The sequence below is a fragment of the Panulirus ornatus genome, chromosome 31, assembly GCF_036320965.1.
Source record: "Panulirus ornatus isolate Po-2019 chromosome 31, ASM3632096v1, whole genome shotgun sequence".
NCBI classification, from domain to species: domain Eukaryota; kingdom Metazoa; phylum Arthropoda; class Malacostraca; order Decapoda; family Palinuridae; genus Panulirus; species Panulirus ornatus.
Window position 1 is genome coordinate 4,469,702 of NC_092254.1, and position 23,417 is coordinate 4,493,118.

General features: G+C 41.6%; 1 protein-coding gene across 11 annotated transcripts in view; it reads right to left on the minus strand.

Annotated features, from left to right (window-relative positions):
* Positions 1 to 5,984: 5,984 nt before the first annotated feature.
* LOC139758735 (rho GTPase-activating protein 45-like) overlaps positions 5,985 to 23,417 on the minus strand; it is a 192,764-nt gene continuing 175,331 nt past the window's right edge. For 8 of the 11 annotated variants that reach the window (XM_071680464.1, XM_071680462.1, XM_071680465.1 and 5 more), the window contains 6 exons: positions 23,220 to 23,287; positions 22,157 to 22,362; positions 21,269 to 21,429; positions 18,750 to 19,238; positions 17,337 to 17,802; positions 5,985 to 10,834 (listed from right to left, as the gene is read on the minus strand). In XM_071680464.1, the coding sequence (XP_071536565.1) occupies positions 10,311 to 10,834; positions 17,337 to 17,802; positions 18,750 to 19,238; positions 21,269 to 21,429; positions 22,157 to 22,362; positions 23,220 to 23,287 (1,914 nt within the window). In that variant the 3' untranslated portion in view covers positions 5,985 to 10,310. Of the gene's footprint in view, positions 10,835 to 15,039; positions 15,143 to 17,336; positions 17,803 to 18,749; positions 19,239 to 21,268; positions 21,430 to 22,156; positions 22,363 to 23,219; positions 23,288 to 23,417 lie in introns of all 11 variants that reach the window. The other 3 variants (XR_011714910.1, XM_071680463.1, XM_071680467.1) reach the window with 3 other exon arrangements.

Consider the following 23,417-nt stretch of genomic DNA (forward strand, 5'->3'; position numbering starts at 1 on the left):
GCCTGTCCCTCCCCACACCCCCTCCTCCTCCTCCTCCCTCCCTCAAGACGGATATAAATGTTTGCCTTGGGTGTTGTTGTTGCCTTTGTTTTTGTTGTTCTTGTTGCGTCTCTAGCGGCCGCAGAGGTCGGCACCACCTGCCGGTCAGAGCCGCTGTGTGTATGCGTGTGTGTATGTGACTCAGAGAGAGAGAGATAGATAGATAGATAGAGAGAGAGAGAGAGAGAGAGAGAGAGAGAGAGAGAGAGAGAGAGAGAGAGAGAGAGAGAGAGAGAGGTCAGTGTGCTTGTGAGGTTGACCGTGTTCGTAAAGGTGTGTTTGTCGGGAGAACGCGCCTGTGAAGGCGTGAGGTGTGAGTGTACCTGTGGAATGTTTGTGAGGGCACGTTTGTCTGCGGCTGTACACTTGTCTGTATGTATGACCGACTGCAGACGAAGGTGTGTGTGTGTGTGTGTGTGTGTGTGTGTGTGTGTGTGTATAGTGCGTGTATAGTGTGATGGGAGGGAAGAAGAAGAAGAAGAAGCATCCCATTAATCACGACAGAAACTGCTCCCCCGCAGAGGCCTTAATTAATCACTCCGGTAATTACACCAAGAGCTTAGGTGGCAACCCTGTCAGGACCCGCAGGGCTGAGTTGGCAACTCTGTCATGGATGTGTTGGCAACACTGACCCGCAGGGGCTGAGTTAGCACCCCTGACCCCGCTAGGTTGAGTTGGTAACCCTGACCTGCGAAGGGGCTTAGTTGGCACCACTGAGGCACGAGTAACGTTAGGGGGGGTGGGGGTGATGGGGGGGAGGTCAACAGGAAGGGAGAGGTGGGAGGGAAGGGAGATTCCAATTAAGATCCAAGCTTCTGGCGTCGGTGATAACTCCACTCAGCCAATACCGACAGGAGTGTCAAGTCTCCTTTCAACTCGTCCCCATTTAGCGAATTTCAGAGACTTCATAAAGGATGCTTGGGGGCTACAGCACGAGCTTCAGTGGCTTCAAAACGAACTTCAGGAATTTCATAACGAATTTCGTTACTCATAAATTTCAGGAACTTCATAGTGGAATTTGAGTTGAATTCAAAATCTAATTTCGGACTTCATGATGAATGCCATAACAAAAATCAGAAACTTCATAACAAATTCAGCCACGTCACAGAGAATTTCAGAGAATTCAGGGTGACTTTCAGTTACTAGGCAGCGAGTTTCAGAGTAGGAGGAGAGGGGGATGGGAGGGAGGGAGGGAGTGTTGTATGTCTTGCGCTTCACGAGTTATAATGACTTTGTTGTGAGGGGCGCCCCCTGGGGCCGGGCGGGCGGGCACCGGCCTTCCTGGATTGGCTTGGGAGCTTATGTTACGCTGGCGGCGGTGGTGGTGGGAGGGAAATGGGGGGTGAAGGGAGGAAGATGTGGTGATGGGAGGGAGACAGGAGGAAGATAGGGTGGATGGGAGGAAGGGAGGGAGGGAGGATGATGGGTTGTGGAAGGTGTGAGTATGGTAGGGGGGGGGGGGGTAGGCGTCTCAGTACCTGCTGGTCCCATGTCACATTTTCCCTCATCAGCCACCCTAACGCACCTCCTCCCTGGCCCTCACTTACCCTAAATTTCACCTTAGTAAAGCCTAACGCGCCGCTTCCTCGGCTCCTTACCACTTCCCATCCAAGATTTCCTCTTATTAACCCCAACACACCCTTAATCTGCCCCCTAATCACATAACTGGATTCCTTGTTAACCGTAACACACCCGTTCTTCAGCTCTTGATCAACCCCACCACATTTTCTATTCTGCCTGAAATGTGACCTTCCAGGTCCTCCACTCCGCTCCGTCCCTCCCCTCCTGGTGGCCGTCAGGACTCACGATTCTCTTTAGAGGTTTCCCATGTTGGTCGTGTCCATCACCCTGGCAGTGGTGGACCAGGTCCACCAGGTCTGGCCCGTCCCCACCCCGGTACCTCAAACATGGTCCTCTCAAAGCCATTTCAGCGCCGGTGGGCACAAGATGGTAACACGAGTGTGAAACTCCCTGCTAATATAGTAAGGTCTCTTAGGCATGTTGTCAGAGTGGATATGGTGTCGCAAAAAGGCACCAAACCTTTTCACCTGGTGACAGATACCAACACCTAAATACGATTATGTTACCCCTAATGAATGAGAGGGTGAAACAATTAACATTGTGAATGAAATACATGTGTAATAATGAGTGAATGTTGCGATTGAATGTTACGATAATTATAGTGGTTAGCAATGCTGTGATGTGGGCTGGAAATGTAATGGTGTGTGAGTTATGATGAGTGTCGAAGAGTGAATGCTGTGATGTGCAGCAATGAATATTATATGTGTTGTGATGAGTAACTGTTAAGTGAAACAATGAGTAAATGTTACGATTACATATGACTATGAAGATGAGGGTGTGGAGGAAATGGTCTTTGAATTGCACTGTTAGGTTTACGCCAACGACTTTTAACGTTACTTCTGCTTCGTCAGAGGCCAGTGGAGTTAAAGAATGCAAATGCTCCAATAAGCACACCATTCACTTCACCTTCAACACGAACACAGTCTAAGCTTACTCCCTCGACACCACTGGTCATGTCAAAGGTCAGGGTTAAGGTTCTGAACGTTGGAAAAGAAAAATATATAAATACGACTGAATGAAAATAAAGTTATCCCACATACGGAGCAAGACAGAAACATCGAGAAACGCTATTTCCTCAAAGTTAACCAAACGACTTAAACTGATATTGGAAGCTAGAATTTAATCACGCAAACCCTCCTTTATTCCCACAATTTCCTTTCATGGAATATGCATTGGATATGACAGCGGTGAAATGAATTTCTATTACACGTCTGAGGACGTGCGCTACGCATTTTACCACTAGGCTGCCCAAATGAAAATACAGAACAAGATAACACGAACCCAATGCCATTACAAAAGCCCGCAGAAAATCCTCTTGTACCTCTGGGACTCGCCTGATATTATGGTGTGGTAGATAATAAACTCCTGCTCTGAAAGCCTACATACTGGTGAGTTAAGCAGATATCATGTTCTAGGAAGTCTAGTTTATGACAGTCTATTTACTTACCTTAAGTCCGGACCACGTCACGACTGGGTTGGCATGTAATCATTGTCACACACCATTGGAATTGTCCAATTTCACTATCGTTCAACATTTTTTCATGCTCCAGCATGTTATATTTGGATTTATATACATTTTCTGAGCTACAATTTTCTTAAAACCACTAAATTTTAACTTTGTAGTACAGCGAAAAGTACTTCTCACAACCATCAAAACTTCCGCTCAAGTGTCCGAATATGATTGAAACGACTTCAAACTAGTTAAGAAATTTGGGTCATAAAAAAGATTACCTCGGTCTGAGGTTCCTTAACATTTATGAAAAGATACCTTTGAAAACTGAATATATTTTGTCACACTCTTGAGCACTATTCCTTTGATGTAAAGAAAAACATACTAGTAACTCAACTGTAGTAGAAAGAACGAAGTCAGTGCTACAGGTGAAAGGACAAAACTGCAAAATTCATTGCGCGTTCATATTTGAAGTATCATTATGAATTTATATGGCTTCTTGGGGAAAAATAATATTTATGCGAGAGGATAAAACAAGTTAAACTTTTTAAGTAATTTTTCATGCAAATTTTTGATTATTTTTTTTCGTTACTAGATGACGTAGTCACAAACATTTGTCTGTATTCCCATACTGTGACACAAGAAGTCCTGTACACGGTAACTGTGGCAGAATCATAACCTGGCTGGTAATGATGATACCATATTTCTTTGTTGGGTTTCCCTGATCTTTAATAAAGTGGTTTATATTCTTCTGTTGATTGCATTCATGTTATGGAGCACAAAGACTACCACATGTGCTTCAGTAATGTCTTCGTATATAAAGATATCTTCATCCAATCGATTCTTGATTCTGTTTGAGAAATTCCATCTGTTCAGATATTCTCGCGTCAGTTCCAACCATAATCTGCCTTCCAGTCAATCGAATAAACTGAGTTTAAATTCTTGTCATGTCCAACTTCAGAATCCAATAAGTTTGAATAAGACTTTCTGAACACGCCATTCTGAGCTTTTTCATAATACGTACAAACTTTTTACATATTCCACTGGTTATAAAAACTGCAGATGCATACTAATGCGGTCAAAAGCCTAGCTTTTCTTTGTGTTATATCTATAAAGCGTAAAATGGAGTAATTTTGCAAGCTACGTATCTGAGAATGCTGCATTGATGAGCTCAAACTCCGAAATAGGTATTTACAATATACTGGCGGCCTAAAAGCTAGTCATACATTGTGATGAACAACGTGAAGCTTATTGTAGTATATGAGGCTGGCTTATGAAGCGTAGCCATGGTTTAATATTATGCTCTTGGCTTTCACTATGATCCTTGCAAGGTCTAGTATTATAGAACTAAAAATTGCATTTTCCTCCGTCTTATGCGGTAAACTTTTCGAACTCTTTTGTTACAGTCTCTTGTTTATTATTTCATGGGGTGTAGCTTTACGTGATTCAATTTCTGAGATTGTCCAAGTTTCTTGTTCCCGCCTCGTGAAACGAAAGGCTCGGGTTGTTCCAAGTGTTTCTTCTGCTTGGGTGTTGTTATTGTATTGGTACACACTCTGAACATTTGAAACTGGAGACTTAAGTCTTACGCTGAATGGAATTTCTACATCTGAGACACTACTGTAGGTGGAGTGCTGAGTTAAGAGGTGCTTGGGAGGAGAGATAAGAGGTTCTACAGAGAATGGAAGATGTAGAGAGAACTTCTGTGGCGTTTCATGCATAAGAAGTACTAGGAAAGAGGTGCTTGAGGGAACACACTGGTGGATCTGAATAGTAATGAGTGAGATAGGATGGTGCAGGGCAAGGTAAAAATTTCAGGAGGGCGGTGGAACACGGAAAGAAATATTCGCCCATTCCAGCCATAATAACGACAGCCAACCAAAGGGACTGTTGTAAACTTACCTATGTTACAGCAGCAGTTCGTCCAGTGATACCATTTACATCTAGAGCCCATGGTGTACATACTTTATAATAAACACGAAACCTGCACAACGGAGGAAGGTTACAAAATCTAAGAGAGAGAGAGAGACAGGAAAATTCGGCCGGACTAAAGATAATGGAGAGCACAAGGGGGGGAAGACGCAGCAACAGGGCTTACATGAGAAGCCACTTCAGCCTGGCGGGCGAAACCACGTAAACAAAGGACTGAGGACAGATGGTGGATTGAAGGGGCGGCGCGAGGTGATAGGCTACGGTAGATGGATGGCGTGCGGGGTTAGCATGTGGTCAAAGAGAAGCTACGCTAGTTAGAGAAAGATGGCGTGCGGGGTTAGTATGTGGGCAAAGAGGAGATTAAGGGGAGGAGTGAAAAAAAGAAGTAAATACTCCTTAATCTCACTATACACAGAAGGTATCTCGGAACACACCTCAGTATCAGAGCTCCAGCTTTGTCTCTCAGCATCCCAGGGCTGGGACTGGGAGCCGTAGTGTGCACTACGGGAGAAACTGCCACAACACGCGGGACATGACAGGCCTGGAGGGGAAAAAATGAGGGAGGAAGGATCATGCACTTGGCGGTGCGTAAAGGAAAAAAAATGAATAACCTTAAAGGCTGAAGATTGTGATGGGTCAGGGAGATTAAAGATGATGGTGCAGATGTTGGATTTCATAATGAAGTGGTGATGGACAATATATGGATTGAATGAGCATGGGTATATTAAGTAGTCGAATAAACCATGGAAAGGTCTGTTGGGCTTGGTTTTGGATAAAGGTGTCTGGTTTAGGTCAATTATATATGGCAGCAAATGGGTGGATCAAGGCAAATGGGGTCATCTTCATCTGTTCCTGGTGCTGCCTCGCTATGCAGGAAACGGTGAAAATGTATAAAAAATAAATATATAAAAACATAGTACAGCAAATCCACCACGGATCACTTCCATAAACAGTTCTGGAAAGATGGCATGAATCAAGTCCATGTATGTATACATTTATTTTGTTCTTATATATACAATATACATGAATACTAAATATGACACTTGACAACATTATATGTAGAAGTAGACAGCTACAAAGACACATCCATTTTGTCAGTCAGTATTACCTGACTCACTACATAATGGCAGGAAAATGGCCAAGCACGTCACATATAATAAATATTAGTATACCATCAGTGGTTCAGTAGCACCTCTTTGATTCCTGGGCAACTTCCAGCCTTACTTGTTTTTCTTATACTGTATAGGAATGAGAAAAATTTCAGCTGTGTTACTGATTAAAAGCTCATGCTCATGTGTAATCCTTTATGTTCAGTTTTATAATGTTCAAGGAAGAATTTTTTTAGTATGTTTCATTTTCTAAAACTTTAAGATTACAAACAAACGAGAGAACCCTTTTGCTGAAAGCAATCCTCCGTTAAGGAACCTTAAGAATGTAGGAAATCAATTTTTCTACAGAGGAGGATTTTCATAAACAAAATCGATACATGAAGATTGAACCATGGTCAACCTTTGTGCTTTGACCTTACTGAGTACTACTTTCCTACTCAAGTACAGTTGCTGACAGGAAGTCATTCAGAGCCCAAAAATTTGATTCATTTGATAAAATGCAAATATAAACCTTACCAATGTCACATATAAGGCACATTTTAACCAGCTTTGAATCAGTTATGTACACGAAAATTTCCTTTTAAATATGACAATGAGTTACATTTTGTAAGGGGATTTATGTACACATAAGTGTTTACATGACATGTACACCTTTCTGATCAACTTATAGACAGTACATACACAGCTCAGACATTTAACAGGAATCCGTACATATTTCTGGTCAGTGTAGATGATTACATAACACTGAGATTTGGTTAGCAGCTATTTACATATTTTGGTCTGAGAAGAGTACATAAGCAGCAAATATATGGCTGCCAACACTGGAACATGCCAGAGATACAGCCAGCAATGCTACACACCCCAGAGTTATAGTCAGTTACACTGTAACAGCCCAAATAGAGCAGATGATATTGTGCACCTAAGAAATACAGCCAGCATAACTGTAACACATCAGAGATAGAGATGGAAAACTAACACCCTTTTGGAAGGGCTGACTTCCAGTACTGTGGATATCAACTGAAGTCAATCATGTGGTACATGTAAAAACAAAAGGGTCACTTATATAAAGCTAGGTTGTTAAAGACTGAGCACAGCCTTTTCAGAGCTTCATGTATGCATAGCTATAAAAGCCATACATCTTTGTGCCAAGCTGGAACAAGCACAATGCTGTCCAAGCATTGGTTCAATTACAGCATCTTGTTCTAGTTCAGAATTCATTACTTTTTTCATTTGCTTCCATGCCCTGTAAAACATTTTCACTTTTTCAAGCCCAATAAGATACAATAATCCATGCAGTGGGTGCAAAATCGGGTGAAACTCAATATGCTATGTAATTATGTGGAGTCAAGAGCTGCAGTTTACTCCCATCATTATGTATTATAGTTTTTCACTGTCTTCATGTTTCTAGAGCCATAATCATGTGGCAGACTTGGACGGAAGTTTCCTCAGTTTTGACAATAGTTACATTAGTCAAGAAGATTAAAATTAGTGCTAACAATGAGGGACAAGGCTAGGCACTACTCCATAAGTAGAAAAATTTCATGGCTCAGGATTAAACTTAGGGGTAGTTGTTTCCATCCTGAGTGAATAGTTTAGTATGTACAGAGCCAACCATTGTGTCATAATACCAAATTATGGGTTGCATCACTTCAGGACAACACTTGCATACAAAATATCACTTCCTCTTCTTGCGAAAGCTAACAATGTTTCATGGATTAATTTCACATGCCCCAAGTTAGATCAGAGGCCTCATACCAGACAACTTATATTGCATGTTAGGGTACTCTTCCATATATTTTGTGAAGTGAGATATTTTTGACATCCAAACTCCTTTAAAAGTCTTTGAAATGTAAACATATGAGTTACTGGTATTAGCAGATGATAATGACTTTTAAACTTTTCTCAGGAAGTTTCAAATATAGCCTACACTAATGTATTTCTGGAAACAGTTTTAAATAAAGTAGAAATTAGTGGTCCCCTGCCAATGTGTCAACCAATGGAACAACTGCACATCCTTTTGTTCATTACTAATGCATACTCTAGTGCATAATTCTTACATATGTTTGCAGGAGTGTACATACATATAAGGGATGCATGAACATTCATGTGCCTCTTGTAAAACTACAGGCATGTTTATATCTATACCATCATTTGTCTCATATTACTCAACTGCATAATGGAAAGCTTCCCTCATTATAGGTAACGAAACTAAAAAAAAATAACATTTGTGTTCTCCTGACACCTGTTGCATCTGATAGATATATAAAATACCATATTATACAAATACAGTATTACTCATATGACAACCAAGCCATCCATGAAGCCAAATTACCCACAGAGAGAACCTGACTATTGCAACTTGCTATGTATACTTCAATTTGCATGTAGTGCATTTTCTATATGCACGATACCTGATAGACATGGTGAACCACAAAGGCAAATATCACATGCTTGTAAAATACTCAGCATAATCAATATTTTGTACACTTAAGATTCACCAGATAATTAGTCTAAACATATAAAGCAAAAACTTTCAGTACATAACTTTTCCCACGATATCTCCTTTCCTATATATCAAAGCTATATATGGTGGAGAGGTGAAGCCAGCACACCAAGGATCCAGTCTTATGTACATCATGCATTATATATGGACCATTTGGAGTAGCACTCAATGCATTATAACTAAATATAATCTTGGCAAAAATAGGGTTCTGGATAGTTTAAGTACCAGCCATTCCCTGGTAAACCTCTCTGTCTCAGAAGAGATCAGATGACGGCAATCAGTTTTCATTAGCGATGCTGTTATATACCAGGGTATTTTTTGTCAAGTTCATTGTTTTAAAAGAATTCTGATGCATCTTAACAGAATTTTCTTGTCATGAAAATTTTGATACTGAAATCACCAATACTCTCTCATCCTTGAAACTGAGGCTAACAGATGACTCAGTCTGGGAATGCTCCTAATCTAATCACATAAAGAATTTTGAAATAATCCTGCATCTGATCATGGCATGAAATGAGTACTTGGATAAATCTTAGAAATTATGGTAAAGGCTACATAGCATCATACTTTCGTACCTGCTGTTGCTAGCTTCATATTTCATCTTTCTTCTGTTGTTTGAGGGAATCATCTACTAATTCAACTGGCTTTTTATTTTAAATGCATTGTTGTTATTCTGAGTGTTTTTCTACGCATATACAAAACATACCTATAAACAAAAACTTATATTGAAAGAGAGAGAGACACGCACACTCACACAAATAAAATTAGTTCACATCTCACCAAGTTTCCTCAAACACTGCAGTCCTTCTGAAAGCCACAGCCATTTTCATCCATTTCTGTGCTTAGTGACAAGATGAATTCTGAGCCAAATATGGCATTTTATGCTGACATATATTACTGCCATGAAACAGTATTTGATGATCAAAGAAAACTTTTCAAAAAAATCAAAGGTATACCCTAAAATGATGCCACTCACAATGAAATACAATATACCTATTCCACCTGTTTGGGAAGAAAGATATTTATCCCCAAGTCTTACAAATACTTCCTGAAACAATGTTTTTTGATACAGTGGTTCCTAAAACACTATAGTCACATAGTTCACATAGAAACTTTTCAAATGAAAAGTTATGTCCAGTCACAGAAGTTTCTAAAGTGCTCAAATACTGACTCTTTAAATTATATGTAACACTTAACATAGGTTAGCTTTTTTTATTAGGTTCATAACCTGTTAGCAGTGCTAGGCAACCTGGTTTCATAGGTCAGCTAATATTTTATGTACCACAACTTGACTTGCATAGCATTATCAAAAGGAATCAGTTACTCAAACTTTTATCACATGATACCTAATTCTGACTGATGAGGGTTCTTCAAGTGATGCCTGGTACAAGACAACTGATAATGATGTGCTGGCTGAAAATGACATGGATCGATATTATCATGATGCCTGATATTGATGCCTTCAGTCTTCATGATTCCTGACACTGGGTAAACATCTAAGATTAAAACAAGGCTTGACACTAAGCATGCAGCTACCGTTAGTCTGTGTGGATCTTGATACTGAGTGAACGAGTTATGCTTGGTGCTGACTCAATGACTTTTTGTGGTGTGACTTCTTAATCTTCCAGGACCTGAATGCCCAAGGAGGTACACTTCTCTTCTAAGATAACAGGTTGCTCCCAGATGGGATAGACCACTACACAAACCGTGGTGACCTGTTGGGCGAAGGTCTTCTGGGGTGCTCCTGCACGTTGTCTGGGGATGGACTGTGTGTAGGAGCAGGGGTGTGAGATGGGGAAGTGCCAGGAAATCGTGCCTCTGGATGTAGATGTCTATGAGGTGTGACTGTCTGCTCATTTCCCCTGAGAGATGCCCCCTCCACACCTTCACAAGTGCCCTGCTCTTGACCCAGCATTGACACAGTTACTGTTGTCTCTGCTCCAATATTGACTGCTGATGATGCTGCTGTTGCTGACAGTCCTTTACCTGCACTGCCACCTGCAGCTGCTGCAGCAGCAGCAGGCACCTGTATCCTGACACGATTCTCATCAAAGGATGACTTGGGGGCTACAACAGTGGTGATGGTGCGCTTGGTGTCATACTGAGCAATAGTGGCCCTAGTGAGGAGCAGCGAGGGACCCAGGGTCACTAGACCACCGCGCTCAGTGCTCAGGTAAGGTGACACATAGCCTGATTCCCCACCGCTGCTACCACCACAACCTGCACATAAGAAAATGATCATCAGAGCTGGCATACTGAGGGTCTTAGGCTTGGTAAACTAAGACATTTGAAAATATAGTGAGCCTGATTATGATGGATTTAGATGAATGAGGTCAGATGGGGGCATGATGAACCGTCATGAGGTCCCCATTTAAGTAGTCATGGTATAATAATAAATAAGATGTCAGGTTACTCTGGTCAGTCTCAATATTTAGGAAAATGCTGACTCAAGTCATCAAGAAACATGGTAATAACCTGAGAATAGGTTGGAACAGGCTAATGAAATCTATATACAGATATGTATGCCCTCCTTAAGGAGTAACATACTAAATGTGATCCAGTGACATGTTAATTTATGCTGATGCACCTGAAATCATGTTTGGGCAAGACTGCAGGTTGTTCACAGTTGTAATAATTACATATGAAGATAGCATTACCCATTATACTTAAGGTTATACTATGGTTAGTTTAGAGTAATTAGTCTACCGATGTTTTCTATTTGTGTGGATGTTTAAGAAGAGTCCTATGGCAGGTGTCATAAGTCAGTGATGTGACTCTTGCCGCTAAAAATTATGTCAGTTATAGTGTCACATTATTTCAAAGTATTATCATATAGATACATGCCTGCTACATGAAATGAACTATGTTAAGTGAATAACTGAATTTAAAATGCTGATATCAAAACAAGTTCATGATTGGCAACTGGAGTTAGAATGGGACTTCATTATACTGTGTTAACTAGTAAAGCATTGCTATGAGTTATTGAAATGAAAAATACATTGACACAGACTGCTACCATGTATTTCATCATATGAAGACTGGCTTATGAAGTACAGGAAAAGCTTTATCATCCAGCATCTGCAAGACCTATACAACCGAAGATATCAAAATATATTGACTATAATAATGTTTTCCTTGAATAATGATGGTGAAGCTTAAAACAATCCATATGACTATCAGAAAATATACATTCAATCATATTCACTTTATTATGGAAATCTTTCGTCTTTTTAGTTAGTAGTGAACTTAAATTTGATGCAACTTCACATTGTTTCAGTATGTACTGTTCATACAGTATGGAGTTTAACTGCTCTGATTTAGGTTTTGCTTGAGCCTTTCACATAGGAATAGCTTTTTCTAATTCTGATCTACCAAAAACTTAAACTGGTGTTCTTTTCAAGCCTTATTATCATATGCAGTTGAACCAATGTTGTATTCACCCGTCAACTTAATAAGCCTTTCACTTTTTTCTTCATTTGAGTCTGTTTTCTGATACACTGTCAGTACAACTTTATTATATTCATATTTCACTTCTTTGCAAGAAGGAGGGAAGTCCTTTGATATAATGCTAGTATTAGATGGCATACCTGCAGGATGTAAGACTGCTGCAGTGGTGGGTAAAAGCTGAAGCTTGACAGGAAAAACTGAAAAAATGCTGCTAAGCAGCAATGTAGGATAGTACTGTCCAGGAACAAACTATAAAGAAGCCTTGAGAGCAAGACAAAACATGCCAACTGAATTCATATGGATACTAGTCACTACATATGCATTTGCACTGGGATATACTGGGGATTCCAAATACATGAGGTTTCCAGTTAGTTAAGTGCTAGATAATAAACCTTTTCCTTTAAATGTGAGCTTCCATAAATAAATTGCTGTTGACTAACCATTTACTTGAAGTCTTATCATATTCCATGCTGAATGAAAATAAGGTAATATAGAAGTCTTTCATTTAAAACATACACTACATTAAAAAATACAAGAGAAAAAACTGAAGTTAAAAATGATGAACATTTGCCTGGTTTCCTTTGGTTTACCAGGCATATGTGATTCATGCAATTAACTATAATCTTCTGTTATTAAGTGCAGATTACCTCATGGCAGGCATGAAAAAATGTTCATCACAAAAACAAACGTATTACAACAGAAAAAGTTGAAATAGCAATTAATAGTGAGACTTACTGTGTATGTGCTTATAAATGCAAGTGGGTATGCATCTTTCCTGCATGAATGCATGCATCATAAGGAAGACTGTGTATGTGCAACTGTATCACTACATGTGTGTATGGGTAATCAAACAGGCTGTGCAACTAAGCATGCATATGTGCATGCATATTTGTATGTATGGTGCAGCAAAGTACACAATAAGTGTTACAGTATAACATATTTCAGAAATGATAATATGTGCTCAAAATCACCCAGATGTCACTAGCCACTAAAAAGGATCTTAAACACCATTCTTAAAATTCAGGTATAAATTCCATCGTAAAATGCTCTGCAACTCAAAAGAATGAATTTCGGTAAACTTGGTAATGTGAAAATCACATTAAAATATCTATGGCTTAGTTATTTTCATACAACCAGACTAAATTTTTTTATCAACAAATTTCATATTCATATTAACAGCCTACAGCAGGAAAAATAATTATCATATTTAGAAACAAATAAGTATTCAAATAGTAGTACAAGAAACACCAAAAATCCACAAAGCTGTAAGTGAACACAAGCTAAAACAACCAACTTTAGTATGTCAATACAAGAAATGTTCTGTAAGTTATCAAAGTATTAGATTTTATCAACATCAATTTGCAATGATACCGAAAACCAATTTGCAATCCAGTCTTAGGGAAACGATGTAAAACAAAATCTAGCGAATTTAACAAGAAATATCTAAGCACACTAAAATATTAACTGTGTAGCACTAAAATGTCATGACACATCATCACAAAACATTATATGGTTAAAACTAACATAGCAACAATAATTTATAAAACTAAGAAAATACAACAATGTACAGCCTTAGTGCAACTACATAACATAATTACACCTTAATTCTATGCAATAATAACAACACAGCAACATATACAATATTAAGACAATGAACATCAATGACTAAAGTGATTCCGTTAATGACATTAACACTGGAGTGAAATATCACAACACAATTACATAATACAAAACTAACAGTAGAGCACTACAGCATAAAAAAATCAAATACAACACAGTAACAATAAAAATATAACAATGTATGACAGCACTATGTCACATAACATTAGGTACTAATGACATTGCAGTGCATCATTTGACAAATGATTCTCTCACAAAGGACATTAAAGCAAAATAGCACAAAAGCATTTTATGACATAACAGTATAATTATACACCAAGACTTTAAGACATAAAACTAATACAGGAATATTTTGAGGCGTTTTCATCGTAACCAAATAATAAGAGCGAAAGTTTTTGTGCACTGTTGGACTGCAGATTTTAAATGAGAGCATGAAGTAGTTTGCCTTACGAGAAATTTTATGTTAAAACACATTAGCTCTGCCACTTAAGCAGGATTGTACTTAAATATTTTTGTTTACTTGATATTCTCAACTCTTATTCAGTCTACATGGATTGATCAAGTGCATGCATGCACCTTTCTTGGAAATCAAATTAACGAAACTATGAAGAGCCCCAACTCGACAGGTTGGTAGGAAGGGAAGTATGCACAATTCCCTGGGATAGACGCACAACCCTGCTTCTCTAACATTGCCAACAATGAAAATCCTTGAAATGAAGTGTACCAAATATTGCTAACCTTTATAGTTTTATGTCTATCTTTATAAAAAAAAATAATTTGCAAAATAATGGGAATCTTTACACAATGCAATACTGGTACATCTGTATAAGGTAGATGAATATATATATGTGAAGAGTGTCCTGAAAGTGATAGTAACAAGCACACCAGAATGGAAAAATGTTTTAGACGAGACTGAATTTCATGCAGATGTTACTTATTAGTTTGCTCAAACACCAACAGGATAGAGAAATGCAAATAAGAAAGGGTGTATAAAGCAAACTTTATAGTCAAACTACTTTTCTTGTTTTTTGCATTCAGTGAAACCAACTACTGATTAGTGAGGCATCTGCTGGTATGGTTCATATACTATGAGAATTTTTATTTCCTTTCTTATGAATACTGCCTCAACTTAAATACTCACTGATTCCCATACTGTTAGAAGAATCTAACCACTCCATTTTGGGATTAAGGTAAAAGTTTTGACATTACACACAATCATAGGAAAAATGGAAAATATTTCTTGGCTTCCACTGTTCAAAACTCAGATTTTAAGCCAAAATTGATTATCACGTGGTAATTATGACAATGAACCATACCAATTCTTGCTACATCCAGATCTATTGGCTGGAAAGACTTACACAAAGGTTGCCAGTTACTCGATTGTTTTTAGTTCTGGAATTTTTAAAGTTTTGGTTTAAGAACTAGAGCTGGACTCTTCACTTGTGGATCGTGCAAAGTGTGCTGAAAACAGTAGAATAATAAGTTAGGAAAGTTACAAGGCAAAGTTTGAGAAAATGCCTGCTACAACAGAGTTAAGGCATATTTGAAATATGTGTTCTTGGTCAGGATGAGTTCTTCAATGTTACTTCACAGGCAAATGGCTTACTTAACCTCTGTATTAGAGGCCCAAGAGAGCACTGACCAACAGACTGAGCAAACGCAGCAAAGGGATCTAAATTCTGCAATAATTTCTTGACCATTAAACAACTTTCCAATGGATGCCTTGAAGAGTAACAGGGATCTGACGCTATCGAGGTACCCACCACACCCACATGGGATCTAGGGTTATGTCCTATTAAAATTTCATTAATAACTAACATTCCCTGTGGGTCTCAACCCGTGACATATATATGATAAAATGAGGTGGTTTTATGTCCATGGATTTTCAAATTAAAAAAATTCACTACTAAATGCTATGACTAAATTATATGGTATTCCTACGATTCTGCAAAAAACAATTTTAACAGTAGAGCCCCAGCTATCTTGTGGTAGGTACCCCTCTGCAAATTATCCCTTGCAGTTAAACAAGTTTTCTGAGTCAGTCATACCAAATACTGTACATTCATGACTTGCTCAGTTTGATGATGAAAGGTCATGTTCTAAAACATATTTTCAAAAAATCATAAGGGTGATTTCATGCAGTTTTATTTTCAATAAACTTAAAGTAAAAAAAATTATTCTACAGTTACAAATTAGACCCCCATAATTCTAAAAAAAAATTATTATTCATATCTGAAAAAATAAATTAATGACACTGTATTAAACTGTACATTTTTGCCATGCTGTCTACATCACCAAACATGCAAAGGACACTTAAGAAAATATCAGAGGTATATTACAAAACTTCTGGAAATTAATATATATGTGATAACAATTTCATTTAACACTGGTGAAGTAAAATTCAAGTTTAATTTCATTAAAATAAAATATTTTTGTCAGAAGCATTGAATGATGATACAGAAAAACTGCCAACTTGAGTGTAATTTCCTCAAATTTCCATCACAATTGGTCAAATAATCTAAATTCTTCATAAATCTCTTTGTATAAAGATGCTGAGGCAGATGATGAAGTATAAAACCCAGGTCAAATCCCAAATAAAATTCTCAAATTACGACTATAACTCCATATTCACCATTGCCAGAGCTTCTGACAAAGGTAAAGTTTCAAGTGTGCTGGCTCCAGTACCATGTTCCTTACAATTATCATCATACTATCAGGCCATGGAGATAACATGTTAAAGAGAATGTTTATCACCGTTAAAGGCTATTCTAAAACAGAACAGAGTATGTGCATTCAGATTCACACCTCAGTCATACATATCCTAAACTAATTGCAAACTTATTGACTGACCACCTAAGAATAACTATTCTGTGCAGTTACCAAGTATTTCCTTTGTAATGGGCTTGAAACATAACCAATAAACGACATTCAACAGACAGTCAAAGAAAAAAAGTTAATTATTTGTGGAAAGTTCAAAGGATAATCATAAGACAAAATACAATATATGATCACAGTGTCTAGAGATAGCCATATCTAATACATGATGTATGCAACAATAACATCCATTAATTTCAGTGATCATGGGACTGTTCAAACTTTATGACTAAACACCTTGGGACTGTTCAAACTTTATGACTAAACACCTTGGAACTGTTCAAACTTTATGACTAAACACTTTAACTGTTTATAGTAAACAATATGACGGGAAATAAAGAGTGGAAGGGAAGTCAAAGGAGGGAGTCATGTGAGGGGGAAGAAAAAGGAGGAGAATAAGGAGGGAAAGGAAAACAAGAAAGTGAGAGTAAACACACACACACACACACATGGGTCTCCGTTGTGTAGTGGTAAGTGTTACTGACCATGACTCAGCGCGGGACAGCCTACAGAGTCAACCCACCTCACACGGCATATTGTCCACCTTCTTCCATTCTTTTGCGCTGAAGACCCCAGTCTCACAGCTGTACAACACCACCGGGATTAACATACCTCAACATATCAATTTTTGCCCTAATAGACACTAACCTATCCCTCCACACTCTAGTACCCTGTCACACTCTATGAGTCACTTCAGCCCCAATAGGTAAACAGAATATGAACAGAATCTGTATATATAGAGAAAAAAGTAGTTCCATAGGTGGTACATTCACTAACATACCTGATGAACAAGTCAAAGTGCGTGTGTGCACGGCTTCAGCTTCGTCGGCTGCCTCCGAACTGTGGGAGTCCTCGGTGACGTGGGCAGAGTCTAGCTCTTGGGAAGATGAATCAGACGAGGTTACCGATGACGTCACATTATCCAAAGATGGGTCACGCGACACGGACACCGCCCTCGAGGCACTACTTGCTGCCGTATCACTCTGCCCACGGGAAGACAAGACATGTGTACCTGCCTGGATGGCTACAGGGGTGAGGCTGTGAGAATGGTGCACATAGTCATAACTGTGGTCTGAGTCTATGGAGGAGTCGGTGCCGCTGGTGAGACCCGACCTCTGACTCCGGTGACCCAGCAACGGGGATACTTTGTGGCCAGGCGGTGTTAGAGCCGCCGGGCTGCCCTGCTCCACACCCGGTGAGTCGCGACACTCGGTCTTGCTCACCCCAGACGACCTCCGGAGCTCTACCTGCACAAACAACAAACATTCCTTTACTCCCAGTTCACCGCACCTCTACCAATCTAAGTATGTTCCCAACCAATCCATAGACCAAGTGGGTTAGTTATTAGTCAGTTAGTCATGTAATCCCAAGACCACTTTTATGAGGCTCCTGTAGCTTAATGGTGGCAATTCATGTGGTAGCAGGGTAAGGGAGGCTCCTTTTGGGCAGAATTGTCCTCAGTGAAGCTACTGCTCCATTGTATCCGATGACACTGATACAGCCTCACTGAAGATGACTCATTGTGGTGTTACCACTTGCAGGCACAGCCTTCAATCACTATATATATATATATATATATATATATATATATATATATATATATATATATATATATATATATATATATATATATATATATATATATTATGTTGGAGGCTCCTGTCATGGACAAAAGTCCACATCAAGGCCAGGCCTTAATTAAAATATAAAGAGGATTATGAAAGGGAAAAAGAAGACATGGAAAATTTTGGAAAAAAAACGAAATACCTGTCTTTTAAAATGAGCCAGGTCATAGTTATTTGGAAAAACATTATAAGGTAAAGAGTTCCAGAGCTCCGAGGTGTAGGGAAAGAAACATACATACCTGAGTATGTATGTACATGCAGGTATGAACGTGTGTAAGAATGGACGTATGAACAAATTTCTGAACATAACACAAGTCAGAAATAAGTGGTGTCATGAATTAGATGGTTACATAACACTCCCTTACATGCACAGCGAACAGCTACTTCTTGTAAATGCAAAACCAGTCATTATCTAAGTACGTTTAATTAATTCTTTCCATGGTCAGTAGCCGACATTCCTGCCTATAATACCTCATTACTCACACAGAGGAGAAGATGAAAAGGTGGTCATACTGTGTCACATGCCAAGAGTAAACACCGCAAACACTCTACTGTTGGCCACTCCTCACCTTGAGTTCTGTTTCACCCATACTGCCCTTGGAGGCGCTCTTGTACAGCGCCTGGGCTCTGGCTAGTGTGGGACCAGCGGTGGTCTGCTGTGGTCTGGGTCGGTCTTCTTGCTGGGCCAGTCGGTCTTCCGCCGATCTTCTTGCGGGATCCTCCGCCAGTGGCTTTCGTCCGGCTTCCTCGGCCGTGGCTTTCCTTCTGGCGTCTTCAAGAGCAAGTCTTCTGTGCGGTTCCTCGGAGACCTTTCCTTTGGCCAGGTGCTCTTCGTGAGGAGCGGGCTGTTTCCTGTCCTCTGCTGTGCTTCTCCTCGGCGCCTCCTCCTGGGGTAGTCTTCTGGTTGGTTCGTCCACTGTGGCTCTCCGGGGGAGTTCCTGGGTGGGCGTGGATCGCAGGGAGGAGGAAATGTCGCTCACGGTCTTCCGCAACTTCTGGTGCACCACGTCAACCGCATCCTGTGCCGTGTGCAGACCCGTCGACATGTGCAGTGCCACCTGGCGGCAAGTCAAGAGGCGTGTTGGGGAAGGTCAGAAGGGCTTATGGCCTATCAAGAGGCTGATGGGAAATCATGATCTGCCGTGGGGTTCTTAACCAATCAGGTGCGTTCATGACCTGTTAAGGGACTCATGGTTAGATCTTGGGATGATGGTGGGCCTGTGAATGCTGACTGTCAGTCAGTTCACGGAGTTCATGGTCGGGTCTGAAAATGGTCACTGCTAGGTCAGCATATGCTGTTAACCTTGGAAGAGGATTCACAGTAATGTCAAAGAACTTATGATCAAGTTAAGGGGAATAATGACCAGGTATGAATCCAGTGCTCAAGTTTGGATCAGATGCTGAGGGCCAAGTTAGAGAGCTCATGGTCTAGTCATGTGGGCTCATGTCTAGAACACAAAGGGATCGTGACTATGTTGGGGAGCTCATGGTAAACTCTGGAGGGGGAGACCATGGCTAAGTCATGGCCAGGTCGTGGGTGGACATGGACATGTCAAGGAGCACGTGGTCATGTCAGGGTAACTGTGGCTCGGTCACGGGTCTTCAGGACCAGGTCAAAGAGCTTATGAGAGAGTTATGGGACTCATTATCAGGCAAGGGAACGGGTGGTCAGGTCAGATCATGGAATGGATTCATGGCCAGGACATGAATCTCATAACCGCCCAGGTCAAGGACAAACGTATAACCTGGTCAGAGTGAGAGCGGGAACTCATTAATTATGCAGACTACACAATGATTCCTCCCAGGGATCAACCAGACTGAATGGCGTCATCAGACATGAATACAAACCGATGGATAACGAAGACTATTGGTTTGCCCTAAGGCCTGACGTGCATAATCAGGGATTCACAGCAACCACGCAGAATGAGAGAGACAGATTTGATGATCACCTGAGACAGGCGAGAGGAGAAGTGGGGGAACAGAGGAACCAAACCAGAGAAAAGAATGGAATATGAGGAAACATAATCATCACTAGTGTGATCATGACGGCCAGGAGTAACATATCATGGTAGTCTCAGCAGCAGCCAATCTTGACCACTCTTCTCTCAGCAGCAGCAGATCTTGACCACTGTTCTCTCAGCAGCAGCAGATCTTGACCACTGTTCTCTCAGCAGCAGCAGCAGCTCTTCATCTCAGCATCAGTCTCTAGCTAATCCTTCTGAATGACAGTGCTGAGGTAATGTTTCTGCTGGGAGACTATATCTTCAGCAGGCTCTCTCAGGTAACAATGCCTCAGCGGCATCAGTAAATCAAGAATACGCAGCGGCAATCATGGGTCATCTTGCTCCTGAGTCACAATGGTCTCCCCGCGACACTTCTGGGAAAGGGGGGGGGGGGTTCATGTTTTCCTCAGCAGCAGCTCCTGAAAATGCCTCCTCAGTGGAGGCTCCCGGGTCAATGTTTTCTCAGTAGCGGCTGATGACTAATGTTTCCTCAGCAGCAGTTCCTGGGTAATGGTTCCACAGCAACAGCTCCCAGGACATGGTCATGTCTGTGGCAGGTTGAGGATAATGTTATCCGACGTTGTAACCATTTACGTGATCCACAGTATAGACTTGCCATGCTCTCACCCAGATATATGTGCTGGCCTAAAAACTGCTTCGACCTAATCCCTGGCCCAGCATGACCTTTAACCTAGCGATGCTTCACGGATGACCTGCTGAAACTCCCCCACACCTCAACTCGACCCCTCAGCTGACCTCCCATGGTCCCACTGAATCCTGACCTGTCATCTCTTACACTTAGTCCTCGGCTCTTAAAACTCTCATTTTCACCTGTAAACTTCTCCCATGTCCTTCCCTCCCTGTCCCCATGATCTCTGCTCCCTGCGGGCCTTTCCTCACGCCTGACCTTCCTCTGTGACGTCCCCTTACTTCTGACCTTTCCCTCCCCATGACCTCCCCTTACCCATGGCCACCTGTTCTTGCCCCCTTAACTCATGCCACAGAACCAGACGAAAAGCAGCACCCCCCTCCCCCCACGCAACACCACAACATGGACAACTACGTTGGCAAGATGCACGACTTACCCCCTCCAGGCCGACGTAATCCCTGAGTGACGTCTTGTAAATCTTGGCCTGACCTGCAGATGTACGGAGAGCAGAGGGCGGGCGGGGGCTGGTGCTGAGGGGGTCGCCTCCCCCTATATCTGTCCCAGACTCTTCCCAGCTCTCACATTCCCAGTCCTCATCTGAGGGAAGACAATGGTATCATTACCATACAACTCCAAAAACCCATTTTCTAAAGGGGTCCTGGGGCTATAACCCCTTAATCCTAGGGGGATCCTACGGCTCCCAGGCTGTGTTACCGCCAGCAGCAGCGATACCCACCCACACGTCTGCTCCCATGACCCAGGCATCATGAGCGCTGCCCACACGTCTGAGAAACATTATGAGCGTCACCCTCCATCCTCGAATAATAATACACAGGACCTCGCCGGCACACGACTATACACACTAACATATGAGCAGGATTTATGTATATCTGAAATATGAACAGGATCTATGTATATGTGAAACATGAGCAGGATCTATGCATATCTGAAATATGAACAGGATCTATGTATATGTGAAACATGAGCAGGATCTATGTATATGTGAAACATGAGCAGGATCTATGTATATGTGAAACATGAGCAGGATCTATGTATATGTGAAACATGAGCAGGATCTATGTATATCTGAAATGATTCTGGCGCTAAAATAAGTACGAGAGCGTTGACCACTCGTCCTGGCAACACTGACTGTATCATGAACATTATCTCACGCATCGTATTACCTTCATGAACATTATATACACATCCTGGCACCATCATGAACATTATATACACATCCTAGCACCATCATGAACACTACACATCCTGGCACTATGTACAGACCACAGTGAATGCTACGTCCTTCGTGCGGGTGGGTACTAACCTAATCCGTCCGAATCTTTCCGATGTTTGGTCAGGCGTTGAGGCGGAGGTGTTGGTGCTGGGTGCGCTGCCCCGCCGGGTATGTGAGGGAAGTCCTCCGTCATCTCCTGCGGCCCGCGCCTGTACCCGGCTATGGGGACGTTGACAACGCCGCTGCTGCTGCTGCTACTGCTGCTGCTGCTGCTGGTCTGGACGCTCGTCTGCCTGCTGCAAGGCGGTATGTGCCAGTCACCAGGTCTATGTATCTCACAGAGGGTACAGACACACACACACACACTCTCTCTCTCACACACACACACACACACACGCACGCACGTGCAATCAGCGGTTCACGTCAGTGGGAGAAGGAGGAGGACATGTGCGATACCTTCCCCTTGTCACTAGGGGGTCACTGCCTCCCTCCACAAACTCCATGTTTCAGCTGCGCGCCTTCTGAAGTTGAGCATCAGCCACACTTACATCTCCTGACCTGGTGCACGGAGGAAGGAGACACGAAATACAAGGAAATAAAGAGACACGACATACGTTCCACCCTTGAAAGATGAGAGTAATAATGAGTAATTAGGATGATAACAATAATCGTAAACTTACTTCCCCCTCTGACACTCCTGACTCATTCATTCCACGAACACTTTCCTCTCATTTTCTCCCTCCTTCCCTCGCTCGTAACTCACACCTCACTCACTCCCACCAAAACACACTGCCAGGCGGCTCTCCTCCACCACCAAGCCCTTCCTCCCTCCCACTGCCCTCCACCACAAAACCCTTCCTCACTCCCACTGTCCTTCTCCACCAAGCCCTTCCTCCCTCCCACTGCCCTTCTCCACTAAGTCCTTCCTCCCTCCCACTGCCCTTCTCCACTAAGTCCTTCCTCCCTCCCACTGCCCTTCTCCACTAAGTCCTTCCTCCCTCCCACTGCCCTTCTCCACTAAGTCCTTCCTCCCTCCCACTGCCCTTCTCCACTAAGTCCTTCCTCCCTCCCACTGCCCTTCTCCACTAAGCCCTTCCTCCCTCCCGCTGTCCTCCTCCCCAACTACCAGGAACCAACCACTCTAGCTACTGACCTCGGTGGTAGAGGTTTGAGCACCTCCTCCAGCCTCTGGGAGCGGGTCGTGGCCGGGACTGACGGCACCTGTGGGTGACACCACCATCAGTAGATGCCTGGCACAACGTATGTTCACTGTACTTGTTGAATAATGAATGTCAGACTGATGAGATGTGTGTGTGTGTGTGTGTGTGTGTGTGTGTGTGTGTGTGTGTGT